This window comes from Dromaius novaehollandiae, chromosome 2 (genome assembly GCF_036370855.1).
Source record: "Dromaius novaehollandiae isolate bDroNov1 chromosome 2, bDroNov1.hap1, whole genome shotgun sequence".
Taxonomy (NCBI): domain Eukaryota; kingdom Metazoa; phylum Chordata; class Aves; order Casuariiformes; family Dromaiidae; genus Dromaius; species Dromaius novaehollandiae.
The window spans coordinates 63,923,091-63,946,554 of NC_088099.1; the positions used below are offsets into that span (position 1 = coordinate 63,923,091).

Sequence of the window (23,464 nt, forward strand, 5' to 3'; positions counted from 1 at the left end):
GGGTATTCTTGCGTTAAATAGAAGGTAAAGACTATCAGAAAATGCTCAGTACACTACAATATTTGTTATATGTGAATTTTAGAGGCTTGCTTTTTTTCTTTGTATCTCGTATAGGCATTACAGATACCTAAATTAATACTTCATATGATACAGTTATAACATGTCTACTTTACACAATCATAAATGGCTGTGATGTAAAGGAAGGAAAAATTGGGATCTAATTTTTTAGCTTCTCTGCAATTTGTATAATTGCTGACAAATTTGACTTACATTCAACGGACCTCAGCTATTTGTCTGTATAATATAGGTAATAGTACATTCCAACTTTGAAAATATTATGTCTGTAAAAAATGAGTAAACACCTTGAGCTGGATTCCTACACTAAGAATCTCCTGGTTACTTTGTAGATGTTTGCAAGTGTGTAAGTGTGTGTGTGTATATATATATATTTATATTTTTATATATATATTTATATATATAAACAAAGAAATGAATCCTTCTGTTGCTGATTTCATCCAGGTTGTCTTTGCTGCTTCCTTTTGTGAATCATTTTCATAAATCAACGTGCCATCTATGGGAGGTATCTCATCTGTTGCACTCTAGTTTGTCCCATTTCAGTGATTATACAGGGAACTTAAGCTCTTCAGTGGTCTGAATCACACTCAAGTCTAAAGATGGAATGAATATTTCCTGACTCTGTTACACTGCTTGTCCTAGCCTCTGTCACTTTTTATTTAGGTCCTGGCCTCTTGTCACAAGTTTATTTAGTAACCACTACAAAAGTCCTAGAGGTTTTTTGTGGAAGGGCTGGAGGAGGACAGATTAATATTTTGGGGGTACTTGCTGCAGAAATGTCTGCAGTGTTGAAAGTGTGATTCCACATTTTCATCTCTATCACAGCTTAACTTGTATTAGTAATAGCAATATATCCATTTCATGAGCTGTTGAGAATCTAGATAATGGTTATTCAATAGTACCCAAGAAATAGCCCTGCTTTTAATTGTTTCCCAGTTTGCTAGTTAACCATCCAGAAACACTCTCTCTGAAGGCAGGGTTAATGTTATCATCAGTATGCAAGAGGAGTGGAGTATTTCAGATTCATGGCTGAAGTGTGTGTATCAGTCATATTTCATCTGAAATGGTGACTGTAAAATTGCTTGCTTAACTGTCCCCTGTCCCCCAGCAAAACAAAGAACGTAGTTCATTTATTTGCTAACAAATTGGCACAAGTATTGAGTGTTGCACTATACGTTTTTCAGTTGATGGCACAGTGCTTTGTAAAGAACTAAAATAAAAGAATGGTAAGGAAGGAGGCAAAAACCTGCTATGCGTATGTTTTGTGTTTTTCTCTTGTGGATATTAGCAACATATTTTCTATTGCCATTTAACTATGTGCCTTATGTGAGTTTGTACAATGTGTTTACCACCTGCAACAAACTCGAATGAAGATCCCACATGCAAACAAGCAACATCCAAGACTGAATGCTGTTGCTTGGATGCACCTCTATCACTGACTTGGTAATAATCTAGCAAAAAAGAAATCCTTTATGGGGAAGCGGAACTTACACATGTTGTCCTCCAGCACTTGCATGTTTTACACTTCTCATTCTGCAAAAAAACTTCTTTTATGTCCTTTCTTTAGCTAGTAAAGCTAAAAGGTTCCTCTTTAAGCAGTTGACTGAGGGTGTTGTGAAGTACTCCTGTCACTTAGAGGCTCAGATGCAGTCATGCCAGTTCTTCAGCATTTTACAGATTGCTGTGGGTAAATCATATAGGGACCCAACTTTGGTATATTAAAGAAATTTATTTCTTTTTAAATAGTTAGAGTTAGGTAGTTTGAGTGAAGTTTGTCACTTCAATGTCTGAGCTTCTTGCCTACAGATGAGCTTTTGTTCACAGCTGTTTCTCTGAGAAAAGCAAAAACAAAGAGCTTAAAGAGAAGGCTACTTTATAAGTCTGCTGGTATAAGTCTGTTGGTTTTTTTTTTTTTTTTTTTTTTGGTGAAGACTGTTCTGTATGTTTTTCTGATTATGTTGGTTCTTTCTTGGTTTTCCAGTAGAAATCAATTACGTACTTCATGCTGTCCTTTCAGTGCCCTGCAGGGTGCTAAACTATTAAATATGTGACATCTTGAGCAATAAGAATGTCTTAAAGGAAATCTGCTGATCAGTCTGGCTTGAGGAAATGGACTTGGGAGATCTGAGTCATGAAGGTGATTTTCCACCAGGTTGTGGAGTGACAGGTACCAATGCTTTGGCTTCAGAATATGTTATTTTACTAATGAACTCTGCAGTTACATAGAAGTGCTGTAGTTGTTGGCACAGCATTTGTGGTAAGCAAATTAATCTGTACTGCTTCAAAATGTAACCCAGTTTCATGAGAGTGAGCTCAACTGTCTTTCCAGGGTACTTTCTGTTCCAGGATTATCTTCCCAAAATTTGGATCTCCCCTAAATGACTTGTCTAAATGTCAGAACAGCTGAATCAGAACCTAAAATGTCTATTCCTAGTTGTTAAGGTAGCCTTACTTTTTTATGATGTCATAGAAGTGTAAAATTATACAGCTGTTTTCTAGAAGTGCAAAAAATGGAGAGAAAAAGACCTTTTGCAGCAGTTAGAGACTCTTACAGTATTTGGTTCTGTTCCTAATTCTATACTTGATTCTGCTGTCAATTCTAGAGTAGCCTGTAGATAAGGATTTTCAAAGTCTTCATTCCCAAATTTTAGGACTCATACTGACCTTACTGCTCTGTTTCCCAGGACTTGATATTAACTATGTGAACTTGAAAGTGCCAGGAATCTCTTCCCAAATGCAAAAGGAGAGTCTGGATGAATTTGGAAGTACAACTTAATTGTGGACATAATTGCACTTCTTGCATATAATTGCAATCATAAGTCAAGCAAGACAGTTACTAGTAGTTGGGTCAGATTTTTAATTTTATGATCTAAATTATTCATGTGACTATTTCTGTAAGCTTTCTGCATAAAAATTGGCTTCATAATAGAGAGGTAAGCCATTCTTGTTCTAGCTTTTATGATTACCAGTGGTAATGAGAAACTTTTCCCATATTTATGTACTTCATTTATGCCTCATGACATATATATCAAATATAGGTAGTGAATTATTTCTAAGCTTTATAAAGCAAAAGCGTGTTGCATAGATTCTCATTAGAAAAAAAATTAGACTATACATGTAGCATAAAGGAACATGAAGGGTTAAATGGAAAGTGGGCACAGAAATACAGTTCTGTTCTTTCTTTTTCCAAGTGATTCAGTATCCTGGGAATCTCAAAAATCATTTTGAGTCAATTATGGAAAGTCCAATGCAAGCTACAGTGCAGCTGCAGTCAGACCAAATGATATGATGCATAGAGAACACAAGGAGATCAGTACAAGAATGCATAGTGCTATTACACAAATCAGTAGTACTCCCACATCTGAGACTAAGCTGTGCTAAACACTTGATATCTCAGGACTGATACAGCAGTAATGTAAGGGGACCTAAGACAAGTGGTGATGGTGATTAGGACTGTAAAGATTTGTATAAGAGGAGACTGAAAGGTTGGTATTGTTTATGCAGAAGGTAGCCTGGGAATTTCTATAATCTGTCTCCTGAGGAAAGATTTAAGAGTGTATCCAGTACCATCAAATGGAATAAATTCAAAACAGATCAACAACAACAACAAAATATATTTTTAACGTGAAACACAATGGAATGTCAGAGTTCAAGGTCACAAAGATTGAAATTTAAGATAATTCAGGAAGAGATTTGACACATTTCTTGACTATTTTTCTTTTCTAAAAAGCATACTTAAAGTTATCATAAAAAAGAAGAAAAAGTGCCCGATGTAAACGTCTGCTTTTAATACAAGAGTTTCTTGCATCTTGTGATATATCTGGGCTGGCCAGGGTTAGAAATATTGAGTATGAGTCAGTATACTGGACAAAATGGACCATTATTTTTATTCAGGATGACAATTTCTTTTCCTGTTGCAATCTGAATTAATTTATTGTTTCTCTTTGCTGCCTTTCTCAAGGAAAAATGTGAATGCTAGCTTTGATTTCCCTTTCTGCCCCCATAAGTAACTTTCATAGTCCTCTTTCAAAGATCCAAAGGGGCAAATATTTTGAAGCATCTTTCATGCACATTTCATGCTTATAAACTATGAACAGCAAGTCCAGGACTATGACAAAAATGAATCTCATTGTATGCTTCCTCTCTGTCCTTTTCTGACATTTCGCTACGCTTTGAAAAATGAGAGACGATATATTTTGCAATTTCAGAGATGCTCTGCTGGAAACACAGGACCTGATTTATTCTAAAAACACCATCCCTTGAAAATTATTCTACTTCCAAGTGTTGCAATTTCAGTCTTGTGTCAACTATTGAAAATCTTACTATAATTATTCAAAGAGCTTAAAACATTGATAAGAAGTCTGTTTTAAAAAAATCCTTCTTTTTGCTAAGGTTATATTCTTCTACTGGTCTCATTTATACAAAAGCCAGGTTCCAAGCCCCAAATGTAAGCATTCTTGATCGGGGTACTAGAATGTTAAACCAAGGATCTGAATTTTGTAGCTACTTTTTCTCTCTGTGAAGAACCAAAATCCTAAATCCCATGTGTGACATCTGTCAATGTAGCAATGTAAAGGTTACAATTAGACTGTTTTAAGACAGAATTTCTGTTCTGTGGAAATTTCAGGGGAAAAAATACATGCCATTCAGTTGTGGACTTAAAAGAATATATACTGGATGTTTGTTTTTTTCCAGGAGGAAAAGCAAAATTAGCTGTTTAGAAATAGTTGGAATCCAAAAGAATTGGAGAATAAGGTTGGAAGGGATTTGCAGAGGGAGGGTATCCAGCCCAACTTCTTGCGCAGAACAGGTCCAGAGAGAGCAGGTGACTCTGGGCCTTGTCCAGGCCGGTTTTGAGTTTGGTCACCCTCACAGTGAAAATCTTTTTCCTTATATTAAATTGGGTTTTCCTGCGTTCAGCTTGGTGCCTGATGCCTCTTGTCTGTCCCCTGTGCAGCTCTGAGAGGCGTCTGCTCCGTCCTCCCTACGCCCTCTCAGCAGGTAGCTGCAGACAGCAGTAAGATCTCCCTGAAGCCTTGTCTCCTCCAGCCTTCCCTTGGGCGTCCTGTGCTCTAGCCCCCCTCAGCTTGCGGACCCGCCGCTGGGCTCCCTCCAGGCTGTCACAGCCTGGTATGCCCTGACCAGGGAGACCAAAATGCCTCAGCCCTCCGGGCGCCTCCTCACAAGGCCAGGCAGAGAGGATGATAACAGTCTCCCTCGACCTGGTGACTGGACACGCAGCTCTGCGAGTGGCCAGTGTTGTGTGGTGCCACCACCGGGACCCCCCCCCAGCTGCTGCCCAAGGTGTGCCCCGTCCTTGAGGCTGCCTCCAGCTGCCCCGAGGGGGGTGCTGGGTCCCTGCTGGTGTTTCTGCAGCCTTGTGTTTGTGTGTGGTGAGGCACAATCGGACCTTGGTAAGTCTGTGCTGGCTCTTCCCAGTCGCCCTGTTCTTTGCATGTGCGGATGCAGTTTCCTTGGAGGATCTGGTCTGTAAGCTTCCCTGGGGACAGATACTGACTAGCCTGTGTTTACCTCGATCCTCCTTTTTGCTCTTCTGGAAGGTGGATGTGATGTTTAACTTTTTACAGAAGTCTTTACGACCTTGGGAAGGGCCCCATGAGCTATTCCACATCGCCACGAAGGCCTGTGTTACCCGACTCCTGTTACGTAGGCCCAGACCCTGGAAGCCATGGCTTCCTGCAATATGTTTACTTGAATTATAATTTCTCATGGCAAAGTACATACAGTTTTTAATAAAAGAAATCATAAGTTTATGGCCCACATGCTGGTCGTCTTAGTGTGAGTACAGATTTTGTGCAGTGTTGGTCAAAGGTCACTTTCTGACAGAAATTCATCTTCCTCTTGTCTGCTTTTTTCCCCATTTCTCCCACAGCTGTCTCTTCTGAGATTAAAGTTCAGGAATAAAAAGTGTGAGGTGAGGGACAGTTACTCTGAGGCTGATTGAAAGCTCTGAAGCAAGTAGTTGTTGAAATGTAGCCTGGAAAAGCTATTTATAGTGAGCTCAACATATAGAAGTGAAGATGGTGAGAGACAAATCAGGAGGGAACATGAAATACCGTATGTCTTTTGAGTTCTACTATACCCACACCATTCATTGTGTTACAATGCAGATACCTGTGGCAATAAATCTACCAGCGACTACCATGCTTTAAGCAAGAAAGGAAGCTGAAGGAATATCCAGTCTGGCAAGGCCATGGCTAAAGAGGCGCCGACAGCCTGCTTCTACGTAAAAGGCAGTGGGGTCTGAAATGGAGGCAAAGTCATTGGTGTGAATCACAAGTGTCTAACAAAAACAACAAGCTGAAATAAAACAGAGAGGAAAGAGTGACTGGTGAGATGTAATAAACTGTGGAAATGCCTCTGCAGGAGTGAGAGGCATAGCCCATCGGCTGGAGTTATGCAAGTTGCACTGGTTAACACATTAAGAAATGTTATCGATCCTGTGTAGGCAAAGAAATGAAGGGAGTGCTCTGATGGGATTCCTCATCTCTAGTACCTGCGATGCTCTGTTACATTCTCAGAAAATGTCCCATTGAAATCCATATGGAAAAGTTGGTGTGGATTTTGGTCAGAGGTGGATCGGGACTTCGTACTAATACAGGCTGTTTGCTCCTAAACAAATGACTATGACAAAGGTGGCAATGCAGAGGGAATGGTTGTACCAGTGCAAGGACTAGAGGAAAACAGGTGCTCAGTACTCCTTTAGCTGTGTACAGGGAGCTATGGCAATGAAATGTAATGTTGGCTAAACATCTGTTTTCTCTTTATAGCTAAAACTAATTAGCTATACTATGGGGATTGTGGTATTCCATCCAGAAGAACAGCATAGGTTTGTGTAGTTCTGTTTTTCCGTCAAAGAGGCTATTGTGTTCTATATTTCAAAAGGTAGCACATGAAAGTTTAATTTGATTTTCCTTATGTTTGTCAAGAGATCTCTCTCTCCTTTTTTTTTTTCTTTTTTTTCTTTCGCCCTCACTCAGATATCTCACTTACGGGTACCTCAAGTGTGCATGGAGCCAGTCTTGTTCTCTCGCAAGTTGTTGCCCTTCTAATGAAGAAGTTTCACCATGCTAGGCGAGACTGGAGAGGGAGTCTGTCAAATGTTCTGCTGCCCATTCTCTTTGTTGCAATGGCAATGGCCTTGTTTAGTGTGAAGCCACTGGCTACTGATTACCCTTTGCTCAAGCTGACACCAAGACTTTATGAAAATGCGGAATCCTTCTTTAGGTAAAGAGCTCATTCATCATCATCATCTATAATCCAGGATTTTGGGACCTTTACCCTTGAGTCCTCATATTTTAAAGACTATTTGCTCTCTAGGGAAAATAATAGTTCACTTTTCACAATAACTGTTTATTTTTCAGATGTTTGTTGCACTTTTATAGATTATTATGATGGGGACCTAAAAATAGAAAAGCATTACACACAGAATTTTCTGGAGGAGAGGGCAAAGACTTTGGAACAGTCTGGGTTGGGTACTCTGTTTCAATACCAGTCATGAGCATTTATACATAAATGCATAAGTGTATTAAAACAACCATTTTTGCACTTTATGCTTCATTTTACTTAGATGTTTTTGTCAAAAGGCACTTTCTCAAAAAAAAATTCTCAGGTTTGGGAGTGCCATACAGTAAAGCCTGGTCCCCTTCCTGCTGAACCGCTAGTTTCTATATTTTTAACTTTGAAACCAGCTAGGTTTTAAAACTTTTTTTTGCATCTACAGTATCTGTAGCTCAGCTCTGAATTAGTCTATATCAGCTGCATATCACAGATACAGATTGTCTTCTCTACTGGACAGATATCCAGATATCTTCATAAAGATGACATGATGCCGTTTGAATTTGTAAATGACACAAAAGAAACAAGCAAAAAAAAAAGCGAGCATGCAGACAGTTAGGAATGCATGTTTATAATGAGAAGGACAGCTCTGAGAAGTTGAGATTTGTTTAATAATTGTTTTGAATTTTCTTTACATGTAAACAGTTCATGTGTAGTTTTTTGAAATGAGATCATTTTACTGTTTTGGTATGTTCTTATGGGTTTTGTAGTTCTTTAATTTCTTGCTAAACATGTAGAGCCTTGAAGGTGAAACTTAATAGAACTAGATATAGTTCTCCCAGAGCTCTATTAGAGTTCAGTTAGTTGTAACAGAATATTAACATGTTTGGGTTTTGTTTTCTGTGGCTTATTTTGAACAGCATTGAAGATGATAACCTAGGAGACCTTTCTCAGATTCTGTTGAGACATTTCTCTGATTTGGACCACACATGCATACATTCACAACAAGGGTAACTGTGAATAATGTAACTATTACTAAAACTGCTCTGTTCTGATTTAACTCTTGCTGCTAATTTGACAGAGAGGCCCTGACATTGATGAAGAAACCAATAATAACAGTTTTATTCCATAAAACTTAACAGTAAAAAATCATTAGCCATTAGTTGGGACTAGAAATAATTTTTACTGAATGGATCTGCCAAAAAGAATAATTGAAAAGTACTGATGCCTCTGAAAGTAAAAGAATGGGTAAAAATAAATGTTGTAAATAAGCTGTAAATTCAATATTTTATTCTATGTAATGTGGACTATCTTAAGCTTTTCTTGGCACTGTGAGATTAATAACAAATACGCTCTGATGGAGGAGCTAGCATCCAGGTACATAAGTAGTCCTCTTCATTAAAGGTCCAATCCAAATCCCTTAGAAGTCAGTGACAGCCTTCCCATTAAATTCAGGATGAATTTTCCTTTGATGTCTATACGACTGAAGGTTAGACAATAACTACAGTCCTTATTAAGAAGAGTTCCAGACTTCCAAAGTTAGAAATGTAGAATGGTGATCATGGTTTACTTATTTTATGCATGCAAACACCAGGTATACAGCTAATTCATTGCTTACATACATAGATATTTTAGTGGCTCTACTGTGGTCCAAATGAGTAACATTGACATAGCTTCACACAAAACTGCTGTTGTGACAGAATACTAAGTAGGTGATCAGTTTGCCACATCTGCTTGTTGCTCTGTTGATTTTTCTGTTTAGTAGTATATTTTGCTCTCATAGTAGTTATTCCTGTTGTTATGTTTTTTTTTCCATTAGGAAAAATAATTCATGTTGGCAGATGGAATCTGCTTCACACCAATATTCATGTGGATGCATGGCTGAACAGGAGGTATGTCCTTTTATATGTAGTATGCATGCATAAGTATCCATGTAGTTACATATGTCTGTATATATATATGTATATACATTTTCCCCCTTGATTCTTTCCTTTTTGAAGAGGAGGCAGTTCTGAGAGAAGGGGATGAGGAAGTAAACCCTCAGAGTATTGGCTTTGTTATAATTGGAAATTTCCTTCTATTTCTTCTAATGTTTGAGCTACATGTTCTGAAGTCTTCAGGGAAAGGACCTGCACAGTCTCGACAGAAAGTCTGCAGTCATTGTGTTAATGCTGTAAAACTATTGCCTCTTTCAGAAATGAATTACTGTGATGATATTTTGTGTGAAACAGATATCTTAGAAACAAATTAACAAGAAAAAGATTGCAGCATACACTTTCCTGCAAAGTATATTGAAGTGCAATTTTGCATAAATCTGAATGCCAAGACTGACTAAACCAATACCTAATAGTTTACTGAATTTAGTCTGTAGTAGTAGTAAAAATGATACCTGCCTGTAGAACTAATCAAATTTTGAGTTTTCTTAAAGCTTTGCATCCTGAACAAAGGCATACTGTATACTTTTTGAAAAATGTTAGAGTGACATCCCACAACACTTTGTTATACTAAAACATACTGCAATGTTTACAAAGTGGAATATGCTCTTTCAAGGAGCCAGGACAGGTGGTGACTAGAATTGACATGACTGACATCTCAGAATAGCCTGGAAACCTTTATAACCCTTCTTTTGGGGACTGTTTTTTTTAAGGCTGCCCTACAACCATGGAATATGGAAGCCCTGAGTCTGTCTGTCCTCAGGGAAACCATGAAACCAAGGTGTTTTTTGTGAAACACTTTACTTTCAGTTACTCAACAGTTCTTAACAGAAGTACTACATTGGAAAACTTCCAAACAGCTCTGTAGTAATCAGTGATAACCAGACAGAAAAATATGTGTACAGTAGAGATGGGTCTAGGCTGATCTAAAGTAATAGGAGTGAAGGATGGCTGAACTCTCAACAGCAGACACAACTTCGCTTTAAATGCGATACAGGACCTTGCTTACAAAATATGCATGTAAATGGTTAAAACATAACATTTGACAAGCTAGAGGACTGTCCCCTTTCGAAAGGGAAAAGGCAGCTGACAGAAGCTACCAGGAAATCTGCTTGTGACAGATTTTATTATTAGAATTTGGTTTTACTTTGGATCTTATATCTGAAAATAAAACAGCCTTTGAGGAAAGAAAAGATCTTGAAAGAGAGAGAATTTCTGACCATCTTGACTAGTGCTGACTTGCTCTGAGGTTGAGAAGAGTAATAAATGAGAATATGAAACTGTGGCTATGCAGACAAATTTATTTGCCTAAATGAGACCATTGCACCTAATATTTATATCCTTAGTAAAGAAAGAAGTTATTTAGAGTAAGAATTGGATCTGAAGTATAGTCTTATGGTTTCGGGAAAAGCAGAAGGGGGGAAAACTAATTTTTTACTTGCTAGGCAAGGAACATGTTTCCTTGTTATGCTAGAGAGACATGCATTTAGAATGCAAGAAGGTTAAAATGGGAATAGGAACAGGCCTCTTAGCAGGAAGGAGAGAAGTCGCTTAACAGTGGAGCCAGAGCCTTTATCTGTGAGCTGTGGAAAACCGGAATCTCTGGTAGAGTGACTTTTGACTTGTGTAAGGTTCAGATGTCAAATAAATATTTAAGGTTTTCTTTTGTTATCTTTATTTATGGGGTTTCTCAAATCTCTGACTATAATATCTGACTCCTTTTCTTTGGTTCAGGGAGAATATCCCAAAAAATCATTAGAAAACATCTTCCTTTATATTCTGCCTACAGTCCATCAGTGAAACTTTTAAAAGAATGTTGTGTGGATTAGGATTTTCATCCCATATTCATCTAGTGCATTTTTTGTTTATTTTCAGACCCAGCAGGTGAATAATAACAACCATAAAAGTCTTGTTGCCTTTTTCGTTGCCGTAAGCCTTTCCAAACTTGCATAAAAGTTTCGATGTTTTCAAAACAAAGCTGACTAACAGGGTTGCAAGAGAAATCAAAGGTGGCTCTGATATGTAGGTGACAGCTACAATTATTTTAGATGCCTTATAAACATAAAAACATACATAATTTATTGAAAAGTTATCCAAGCTGAGAAAGGCAAATACATTTGAAAAGCAATGCCATAAAGTCTCAGTACAAGTTCAAAAATATGGCTAAATGTAGGGCCACAGGTTTTTAAGAGTGTTTTAATGATTTTATGTATGTTGTTTCCAGATGTGTCCAAGTTTCAATGTCTCTGCTCCTTATGTGAAGAATAAGAAAGGACATATTCTGTATAATCTTTCAGGGTTCCCTGTGGAAGAATATTTAGTCAGGTCTTCCAACAAATCAAGGTAACTTTAAAATATATAACACATGTTTATCCTTCATGTATAAAAACACATTGCCCTTCCTGATCTAAAGCATAGACCTGTATCACTTGGAGTATGAGGCGTAGCTGCCTTTTTCTGTTAGTTGTTATCAAGGTAGCCTCCATTGTGGTAACTTCTCAGAGTTTCCTCCAGCAGTTGCATGATAATTGCCTGTAGGCATGGCCTGGCTCTTCTTGCCACACAATGAGTGTTTTCATCATCTCAGAGAAAGATGACTTACATATCTACACAAGACAAGCAATATAGTTTCTATTCCTCAGAGACTCGGTCAAATATTGGTGCATGTCCTCAAATGAATCTTTTCTTTGCACTAATAAGGCTGTTTGCTTACTTCTGGTTCTCCCCTCTCTCTCCCCCTGCAACCCCACCCTCCAACAAGACTTCATGTTTTCTGATACTGGCTGTGAGGGGTTAAGTTTCACTTTCAGTTGGAATAAGTAAACCTTAATATAGGTATTTCCACTTTTATTGTCAGAAAAGACTGCTAAGGAAGACAAAGCTTAAGGCAGGTAACTTCCTATTGCCTTATTTTATATTATTAGATACGGTGGCTGGTCTTTTGGAGAGAAGACAGCCTTTGAACTTCAAGATCTGAAATTGAATAACACCAAATACAAGCCTCTGGTCAAGGTAAGGTGTGTGTGTGTGTATGCATGTATCACTTACCTGTTTGGGCTCCACACTTTACAGTGCTTAGCAAATAATAAATTGTTACATAAAATCCTTGGCATAGAAATTGGGAGAAACACTCTGGATCTTACAGTCCATTTCTCTGTTCATAATTCTTAAAGTGTGTTCTCCTGTGTTCTGAATAATCCAGTTTTAAATGAGTCAAATGATATGGTTTCTGTTATTTTCCCTGTGAAGCTACATTAGAGCCTAGCTGAGCTCACCTTTAAAACTTCTCTGTGAGTAGTCAGCCCAAATCATCTTTTATATTCTTTGTGTTCTACAAAAAGTCAATGTCAGAATTGACAAAAGTCCATTGAAATTTTTTTAAAAATGAGTTGTTATTGATGGTTATTTCATTCCTGCAAGGAATGTTTTTTCTTTGCTAGATTTTTCTTTCTTCCCTTTTTTCCTTCCTTGAATATGATTGCTTTAAAAAAAAGTAAAGATTTAGGTTTTGGGACTTCTGCATAAGAAATATACTACCCTGCATTTGTAGTCCACGTTTCAAATATAAGTAACTATTATTCCCTTTTTTTCCCTAGAGAAACAGGAGTGTACCTTGCTGAAATTGTGCAATAGGTCAGATTTTGACAGCTGAGTCTCTTCTGTTAGCAGATTGCAGTGCCTTACGCTGCCACTCATAGCCCCTGTCTTCTGTCTGGAGCTGCCTCTGAGAGCCAAGGACAGAATGATTACTCCAAATGCAACTCAGATCAGGAGCCGTTTCTTGAAGCCTTTTGAGACACATGGGAAAGATATAGTATCTCCATACTGTGAAAACTTGGTATGGGACCTAGAGGCTAAAAGGGAATTATCAGTGCAGCAGATCTTTTTCCTTAGGAATGCCTGAAAGGTTCTTTTGATGTCCATGCAAATGTAGACCAGTAACAAGGAGAGGAACAGCAGTCTCGAGGAGTGTTGAAGAATCTCAGTGAGTTGTCTCTATTTTTGTATCTGAGCTGAAACAGATGTTAACAGAGGTACTTTCTGCATTCTAAGTCAGAACATGAAAGAAAGAGAATTTTTCCTTTAAGTTGTTTTATAGGGTATAGAAACTAGGTTTTATTTGCTCTTACAAATGGAGAAAGAACAGCCTAACTAAGCTCTATACCCAAATCCCTTTTGGAGGCAAACGATAGTTAAAACAAGATGTAGATACTCTCCAGTTCTTGCCAACATCATTTCATGTTTAATTTTGTAAAAACACTGACTGTTTGCAATGCCTTTTCCATGTAGTTTTGTTTTTTTAAAAAAATCTACCTATCAACTCATATATATTTTCATTTAGGTCATTCATCCTCTGTACCCCCGACTTTTCTTACAGCTTTGAACTCCAGTTCCATCAATCCTTAATTAGGAACTAGAAGTCCTAGAGGATTGCACTAAGATGTGTTTTTCTGACTACTTTTTTTTGTCCTATGTATCTTTAATCATTTTAGACGCTTGTTTTGACATGCCTGCACTGTGGTTTTTGTCAGGGTCCTTTTTTAAATGTCTTTGGCACGCAGCTCCACCTGCCATCAGCACGAGGATAAATTATGGTTATACTGTTAGTGAGTAAGCTTCATATTTCAGAGCCAAAGAAAATAGTGGAGTAGATTTATAAAGGGCACTGTGTTATCTAAAATACCTCCTGGAAGTGGCTTTCAACTGATGCAATGTCAAATTATTGCATTAACCTTTCAGTAATTAATGACCAGACTTTTACTTTGACCTTTCAGGCTTGTTCACAAGGCAGTGAATGTAGCATTTACATAGCCTGTTACCAAAGAAAATGGGAAATTTGCATCTGAAGAGATATACTGTATGATTCGTTTCACTTTAGAAAATGTTGGAATCCTTATGTTATTCTCCTCCACTGCAAGAGCCAACTGTACTTCTCCAATTCAAATTAAAAATGCCTATTCAAATTCTGAAAGAGGTCTATTAGGTTTAGCTATGGTACTGTGCTGCAGATACTACTTACATACACAGTGTGTATGTGTGCGTGCCTAAGAGAGTATATCTACCCTATGCCAAGCATGTCTGATTGAAAGCACCGACTACTGACATCCATAGATGATCCCTGCTATATGGCAAAAGTGCAACAACTTCTCAGCTCTGTTTTTCCTGCTTTTTCCAGAGTTCCTGACTATATATTCCTTGGTTTCTTTTGATAACATGGGCAGGAAGTGTTCCATAATGATTTCATAGTTGCTGTTTGTAACAGTATTGAAAATAGGAAGAACCTGTGGAAAATTAAATAGTCATAAAAGGCAATTTATCTGTCATTTTGAAGCTCTGATCTGAAAGATTAAGATTTGAGGCTTTACTGTACAGTGCTAGTAAAAGTATCTGAAGGAAGCTACATCTCTTCAGTTGAATACCCATTCTGTCTGCCTCCCCATAATGAATCTTGCCCAGTTATCCTCAGGGATTTCTCTCTCCCTCCTCGCCCTTTTTTCCTGATCACTCAGTATTCATGATAGGCTGTGGGTTAGTCAACCAAAACATCAGTCTAGCATTATTCTGGAACAGGTATAAGTGGCATGGAACAATGGGAAACACATCTTTGCACTATATATTTCTAATGTGGGAAGGGCAGTGTTTTCTCTGGGGAAGGAATTTTATGAACTATGGTTGGAAAATGAAATGATAAAAAATATGACATGAATAAACATGATAAAAAAAGTGAAAAAAATGACAAAATCAACCATGTTAATCTATGTATTTTTCCATTGCTTATCTTTTTCCTGCCCCCCTCCCATAAGCAATTATGTGTGTGGCACACAGAGAATATGCCAAGTATTTTAGCTGGAACTAAATATTTATGTATCTCTTATTTTAGTTTTGCAATCAATTTAGAGTAAGCCACAAAGCTTCAGAAAAAGGGCTTAAATGTATCTTCTCAAGAAGAGAACAACTCTTCAAAGACTCTTCGCTTTTCTCTTTTTGCCAGTTTATAAACAATTAAACATCCAGCTTTAATTCAGTTATTTCCTGGTGATTTGATTCAGTTACATAATTTAGCTTGCATGAAGAATTCTAATTACTGTGCAGGATTTTGAAATGTATTGTTACATAAAATGCTCTATTGTGTTTTGTTGTCTTTTCTTTTGAATGTTGGTCACATTATTATATTTCTAAGGTATTCTGTGAATACTTGGGACCTTTCCCCTGCTTCAATTAACTGAGGATGTCTCATCAGAACTTTGCTGTATTTTTTTAATTGCCTTTTTCCAATACAATGAATATAATTGCGGTGGATTTTCATTATGCATGTTGAACTTTGTATTCTGCACAAATCTTTCTGAACAAGATAGAAGAAGGAATGGGGGTGTGTGGAGGTGGAAAAGACTGGCAACCTTTGATCATTTATTTTTGTTTCTTTGCTGTAGGTGTATCCAGGAGGGCAAAGACTTGCACTTTTCCCTGGATGCTTGAGTACTATTTCTGTTCATCTCTTTAAGGAGCTCTCTTGTTGATAAAAGAATGGGAAACCTAGTATGTGTAGTAATTCGGGGGAGTTGAACTGGAGGAAAACAAAGGAATTGCATGAACATTTTTAAAGAGGGAGGGAGTTTGAGACTCGTTCTTTTTTATTTTCTGTAAATGTGGGACATAAGATGCTGGTGAGATATTGAAGCATCTGTAAAGATAATATAAAGAATAGATTAGAAAATGGAAAAGATACTGCAAGAGCTGTGGTATGTGATCAAAGTTCATTTTTGAAATAGTGCTTAATAGAGCTTTTGGCAGATAGTTTCAAAGGGAGAAACGATGGTGGAAACTCAGATTTGTGTTTGAACATGTGATATAGAATAGGTGGAAAGGAATTGCATGGGCAACTAAAGTGTTGCAGATCTTTCCTAACAACAAAGTGCAGTGTAAAGATCCAAAGAAATAGGTAACCAGGAAAAATAAATTGAAAGAAAAGAATTATTAAGAGATGGAAATAGGACTGAAGATTAGACAACTTGTCCTGGGAAATACAGAGAGGAATGCAACAGCAAAAACAGTCAAAGTCTGGAACTAGTATCTGCATAAAGATTGTAGCTGGAGAATGCAATAATGAAAAGACAGGTTTATCTGCAAGTAAATAGGTTAAAAAAAGGCCGGGGGGGGGGGGGGACTGAAAGTTTACACCAGTACCCATGAGAGGCAGACATAAATGGAAGAGCACATCTAGATGAGAACAAAAGATCCAGAAAATGAGTAATGTGATATATGCTAGAAGCATGGGTGTGAAAAAGGTTGTGAAAGAAGCATGTATTATCATTGTAGGATATCCTAGGATTGTGAAAATGCTTGAAAATTGTGGTGGTATGGGGGTTCTTTGGAATTCATTTAGTAACACAGAAGAGAGGAGGAAACTTCACAGCTTAATGAAGCACAAGAAATGATGGAGGCCTGTACTGATAGATTGAATATGTTCAGTTTTGGGAATGCATTTACCTAAAGAAGGCTCTTAAGGTAGGGTTTACAACAGCATGACTGAAAATGAGTACCGTGGAGCAAGCACAACTGAGGAAGCAAAGATGAAGGTGTGGTATGGTGTAGCATTGCCAGTAATGATGTCAGAGTCTAGAATGAAGTAAGACTGGTTAGTGTGGATGAGCAGAGTTTGCATGGGTCAAAATCACTTTGAGAAGAGATTTTGCAAACGCACTTGGGGAAGAGCATTAGTAATGTTTTCAGGGAATTGTTTTATGTTCTGATGGTCAGGTTTTGGTACAGTACAGAAGCTGTTAGATACTGTTAAGAGTTCTGTCATTTTGGCAAATTTAAGATAAAAGTGCAAAAATGCTTAGGTCTTGCATGTGAGTGAAGAGGAAACAATCTTTAGGGAAGTTTCCAAGATGTAACTGTATAGATGATAATTTTCAGAAAGGATTTAGGACAACTGAAATCCTAGGAGGAGGGTGTTAATCACAGTAAGAAAGGCCTGTCTTAAAATTTGTCTACAGTGCAGTAACTATTTTAAATATTGAGTTAAATACCAAGGCAGCTATCTTGAACTGAGCTCTGCACTACTTGATTTGGACAGTTACTGGTTTATGCGTAATTTAAAATCCAGATCAAACGTGTACTTTGCAGTACAATTCAGAGTCCAGACACAAAGTGAGAAGTGCTCAGCATCACCCTGAGATGGACAAAATGTGGATTAGCAGATAGCAAAAAGTAAAGAGTTCTTCAATTGTATCAATAAAAAAGGCAGAAGGAAGGCTGCTGTGCAGTGAGGAGTGGGTAGTAACCAAAGAGGATTTTCAAGGTATCACCAAAACTAAAAAACATACATAATGCTTTGACTTTGTTTTCGGTATGGATTATGTGGTGTCAAAAGCACTATGATTAACAGTAACGAGGCATAAAAATGGAATCGATTTCCAAAGGGAAAGTAAAACTTAGAACCCAATATGTTCAGTTCTGGGACATATCAGGCTATTTCTCAGCACTGATTTCTAGCACATGGAAACTTCAGCCCTGCAAATGTGGATATGGAGTATATTTATCAAGTGTGGGTGTTTCTGCATGATTTGAGAATAAAACATATGTTACAGCAAACATACTTCCCCGTGCTCCTCAGAGACACTGTCAGCCTTCTCTGTTTTAAAGTTTGTCTGTATTCACTTTCTTCTGTGCTTAATAAACTACTAATAACTGCTTGTGGACTCACAGCTTTATCCTTTATGGAATAGTTTCATACTCACTGTGTAAAGGGTTTCTCCTTGTTTCTTTCTTTCCTCGTTTCCTAGGACGTACTCTGGACCCAGATGTTTTATGCTATGAATTGCTTGCAAGTATTAAGAAAGGTCCTTTTGAAATTTCATAAACTGATGTTCTCCACTTGTAACACTAGTTTTTCTTATCTCTTTTTGTTTCCAAATGTTACAAATGTTGCCAAATGTTACTCTTGCATTGTTTTTCCTCCTTTTTGACCAAATATGTGTTAAGGATGGGAAAGAGTGTTCCATTAAACCAGAGAATTTCAATTTTAATTAAGATAGGTGACCATCTCCAGCAGTGAAAACAACCTACTGCACTTTGTTGAAAGACCTGGACAGATTACAAAATTCTGTTTTGCCTAGATCACCTTTTTCTATAAATAGCTGTCTTAACAGGACCATTCATCTCAGATGTCTTCATGCAATTCTTTAAAATATGGGAGCTTTCAGATCTGGTGTTCTGATTCAAGCCATTTTGATTTATAATATCCATTCTCTCTTCCAGGTGTGGTACAACCAGAAAGGTTTCCATTCACTACCGTCCTACTTAAATGAACTAAATAACTTTTTTCTGTGGCTGAATTTGCCTCCTACTGTGGACTGGAGACAGTATGGTAATATTCCTTCTTAAGTGTTTATACATATCTTTTAAAAAGTAGTTTTTAAAAAAATTTGCAATATGGAAAGTTGTGGTAGCATAAAGTCCAATTACAGAGTTGCAGACTTTCTGGGAGGCTGTGGAAGTGCAATTTTGCTTAAACAGGTGGTTTGCCTATGTGAAGAATGTAGTGCGCCATAAGGTAAAATTTGAATTTACAGTTCGCTATCTATGCCATATGAGTTTCTTGCAAAGGACATTCCTAAGGAGTAAATAAATTAGTTTGCTTCAGCTGGGATGTTACTTCATGTGAAACCTAGGGCTGCTAGGGCTTACCTATATGGACTAGTTAATGCACAATAGTGTATAAATATATAGCTCACTCATTACCTTACTCTGTCTCCTTATGTAAATATCCAGGGTACACCTGGAGTATTCTGTAAATTTACACGGCAAAGTGCCATCTAGTAGCATCCCATTTCCCGAGAAAAAAGAGAGGCTGGTACATCTTATTACTGTATGTACCAAAGGAGAGATTGATATATTTGAGGTCCAAAATCTCTGATTTGGATATCCCTGAATTGTGTGGGATTGGTTAAAATCCCTATTTAACAAACTGACACTTTTTGGTAATGACTTCAGCCAAAGCATGGGCTATTAACACAGGTGAATTTTTAGGATGTTGAAATCTACTTTAACATCTGAGTTTGACAGTTCAGACTAAGTTCTGTTTGTTCTGGTTCCTTTCATTCTTGAAGTTCTATTGAAGAGGAATTTGCTTGGTTTGGAGAAATTTAAAACAGCTTATGACCAATTTTGAAGACTTTTAAAAAGATCATCTATAGTAGGATGGTTATGTATAAGGGTGAAATGATATTCAGAGATTCCATTCTCTTTCTGTAGTAAAATGTGTTGCAGAGAAAAGAATCCAGAATATGTTTCTTTCCTTCTGTCTGTCTGTCTGTCTTTCTCTGGGGGAGCTTGTTTTTCTTTTTCTTCTGTTGATATGCATTGTTTTTTTGTCAGCAAAACAGAAAATAATTTCACATTTTCAGTTTGAAGACTTGAAAGTTTTTTCCTGGCCTTCCTAAACTTGGCAGAAAATGTGGAGAGCTGTCACCCCACCAAACTTTTATATTAGTCTGATCTTATATCAATCCTTTGTATTTATAATAAAGAAGGGAGAGAGGAGGAAAGTCAGTGAAAAAGTGGAAGGAATCCTGACCATCTGAAAATAGAAATTTATAAAATTTTCAGAATGTCAAGTGAAAACAGAATAATTCTGTTTGCTTTCAAAATGACTGGGGTTTTATTAATGAGTGATGAGCAGAAATGAAGGCTAATGTATTTCTATAAAAAGTTTAGATTTCAATGAAATCAGTTATTTTAATGAAGTTTGGGGAAAAAAAACAGTTTTTAATCAAGTTTCCCTGCACTTGATGAAAAGTATTGATGCTGGTTTGTTTTCTGTAGCACTGGATATCCCATTCAGGAACCTAAACATTTAAGTACCCTTTGTATCTGTCATGGAGGATATGGGGACTTACCATCGAGATTAGATTTGGAGAAAATCATAGGTGCCCCAAGGATTATGGAAGTGCTGTATTTTTTTTTGTTGTTGCATGACAAAGAAGCAAAATAACCAACACAGTGCTTGGTAAATATTTGAGGTGTCTGACTGTCATCTATATAAATATGACCTGTTTATGTAATGTACTGGCAGAATACCTTGGGCAAAAATAGAGACCAATTTGCTTATGTGCATCTTCATTGGAGAGGTACAATAAGCATGGACTGACCATGCTTTTAAGACCTAATGGAGAGGGACCTGACAGGGAAATCCTAGAAAGAAAAAGAAGCCAAGCTCTCTCTCTCTATATATATATAAAGGGCATTTTTCAATGGTATAAGAGGCATTTAATCTTGGTTCACTTTGACTTTTAACTTTTCTCATTTAAGCATGTTGCTCTGGCCAAGAAGAACTATTTACATACTTTTCTTATTAGGAGATTCTGTGCAGTCCTGTAAAGTAGTGGTCATATATACTGTATTTCAAGTTTGAGATCTTCGTTTTGTTTTTTTAATCTTGCAAACACTATGTTTATATGCATTGTCTATTGTAGCATGTTATTGAAAACGGCTGTTATGAAGCTTGTTAGGATGCTGTGGAAATACAGCTCTGTAATTCTTGCTTGCATTAATGCCATGTCTTTTCACAGGATAACTTTTTCCTATCAGTGGAACCAGTCCTTCTGAATTACTTTTAAGTGACATAAAAATAATTCAACTGTTGAAAAGGCAGTGTGAGGACACAGTCTTTTCTTCCTCAATAAAAAGTAGATCTTGCTTTATTGCAGGAGACTCACTTCACTAGGATAGAATATTACCATACATGTATTGCTAAACAGAGAGTAACAGCTACTGTGATATTGAAATAAGCTTGACAGAAATTGATAGCTTATTTTAAAAGTTCGTATAAATACTGGGGAACCTTCCTTTTAGGAGGTATGTCCTGTGGCGGCCCCTTGAGTGTGGACTGAGTTTCCTGGAGGGGGGAAGAGTCATTAGAGAGAGTTGGCCTAGTGCTACCTGCTTTGCTTGCAGCGACAGTCCTAGGGACTTTCCCAGGAGACCAGCAGTACTGGTCACAGTTTGCAATAGGCCTTAGTGATAAGGAGCTGGGGAGGAGGGCAATTAGCCTTGTCTAATGTCCCTTCTTCAGTCAGGAGGTTACAGGGAAGAAAAACTTACGAGAGTTCGGGGTTTTGTATGAGAGTTTGAAGGAAGAAGTGCCTGAGGACAGGAAGGGCATATGCTGCCTTGTGTTGAGTTACATCCTGAGATTTGTATCTGATCAAACAAACAGTGAAAAAATGATGGTTTTTTTCCCCTTGTGTCACTCCAAGTTACTGTAGCCTGACTCTTGATCTTACTGAGCATGCATGTGACTAGCGGAGACTTCCATTTTATCCTGATCCAACAACATTAGCAGCAATGAAAATCCTTTGTTTGCTAGTGGTGAGATTTCTGGGGTTTTTTTTGTTTGTTTTTTGTTTGTTTGTTTGTTTTTTTTAAACCTCTACTTGGAACTATAAGTAAGCTTGTCTTTGAGGATGTTTGGAAAGTCAAAAATTTTTTTGATGTATTTTTAATGTAAAGACGGAATTGCAGTGGGGTGGTTTTTGAAGAAAAAATGTGTGTGTCAGCTGGAAATGCCTGTAAACAGACAAACAGAAATTGGCCAGATCAAATTCCAGAAGTTTATCATAGTTAATGGATCAGATATCTATTTTGGTACGGCAGGAATACTTGTTATCTGAAAATGACTCACCTTCAGTACAAGGTGGATAGCTACCTCTAGCATCATGTAAGTCTGTTTCTGTTGTGGAAAGAACTAACTTGCCTGTCCTACTGGAAGAGAAATTAAGTACATTTTGTTTCCTAGCTAGTTTAATAAGGCGGTACTATTGACTGAGACTTACTGCAGGTTATAAATTCAGTGACAGATAATGGAAATGAATGTGTTAAACAGTAAAAGTCTCTGATAGCTGAAAGAAAATTCAGCAGAGAAGGTGAGATATGCTGGGTTTTTTTGGCAAAACTCTTCATTTTTGGTTTTTAAGCCTGTGTGTATGACATTTGTATGTTGTTAAGGTCTCTTTCTGAAATGTTGCATTTCAGAATTAGATAAAGTAGTTGAGAACAAAAGGAATAAGGAAGTAAGAGGAATAAAATAAAAGGCAATATTTCGACTAAAGCTTGAGATAGAAATGCTGCTCAAGTAAAGCTGTGTCATTTTTCATGTTTACTTGTACACAACTGCATCAATATATATTAAGCATGCTGGAATATATGGAAAGGAATATCACCTATCTGTTAGGTTAAGGCTATATAAAGAAAAAAGGAGTGGTAGTCATCTGAAATGATGTCTGTAATGTCCAGAGGTGTGTATAAAAAAAAAAAAAAAAGTTCTTGCATCATTATTCAAAGAACAGAGATGTATCAGTATAAAAAGGCTTTGTGTGAAGTAGCTACCCCATCTCAGTACTTCTATTGAAATAATTTTTTAAAAAATCTTTCATGCTAAGGGCCCATTTAAGGGTTCATATAGCATCCTCATTTATTTCAGTTCCAGTTCTTCAAAAAAGCCTAAGGGATCAAGAGACCCAGTTTCAGCTTAGATTTAGTAGAAGGTGGCTTTATAGTCTCCTGATCACTTTACAAATTGCAATTTTAAATGTCCTTTACAAAGGAACCTGTAAAAAGCTGTTTAGTAGGGACATTCTTATCCCTGTCTGGTTAGTGGGAGAAAGATAAAATATAAATCATTAGTGAGGTGCTGCTTGTGAAATGCTCCATAAAACAAAAGTTGTAATTTTTAGTAAATAGCAGTGTTTTGTTATACACAAACAGAAAAACCTCATCATAAATTTTAAAGGCCCACAAAGAAAAGCCTATTAAAAAAAAGTTAAAACAACCTACCTCCATTTTTGTTATAAGTACAATCTTTTCTATTTTATACTAATCTGGAGCAAAATGTTTGGTTACTTTCATTTGTAAGGAAGGCTAGACTGGTCTTCCATTCAAGTCTGTAACAATTATGGTGTTTATGATTAGTAGTATAGGTCCAAATAATATAGATCTAAATGTTATAGACTCAGCATGCCACAAAACAGAAAGAAGAGATACTTTGAGGGTGTGATAAGAGATAGGCTCCGTCAGATGGACATAAAACATCCCACAGAAGCTACCTATGGACAGCTCTGCTTTGCCTATAGACAATGGCATACACGCATGAA

The 23,464-nt window shown here is 37.2% G+C and overlaps 1 protein-coding gene across 1 annotated transcript in view; it reads left to right on the forward strand.

Moving 5' to 3' along the window:
- Positions 1-23,464, forward strand: part of ABCA13 (ATP binding cassette subfamily A member 13) — a 200,992-nt gene that overhangs the window by 116,336 nt on the left and 61,192 nt on the right. The window contains exons 42-47 of the mRNA XM_026102320.2: positions 7,077-7,323; positions 8,295-8,384; positions 9,194-9,266; positions 11,533-11,651; positions 12,233-12,320; positions 18,573-18,681. Coding sequence (XP_025958105.2) covers positions 7,077-7,323; positions 8,295-8,384; positions 9,194-9,266; positions 11,533-11,651; positions 12,233-12,320; positions 18,573-18,681 — 726 coding nt within the window. The remainder of the gene's footprint in view (positions 1-7,076; positions 7,324-8,294; positions 8,385-9,193; positions 9,267-11,532; positions 11,652-12,232; positions 12,321-18,572; positions 18,682-23,464) is intronic.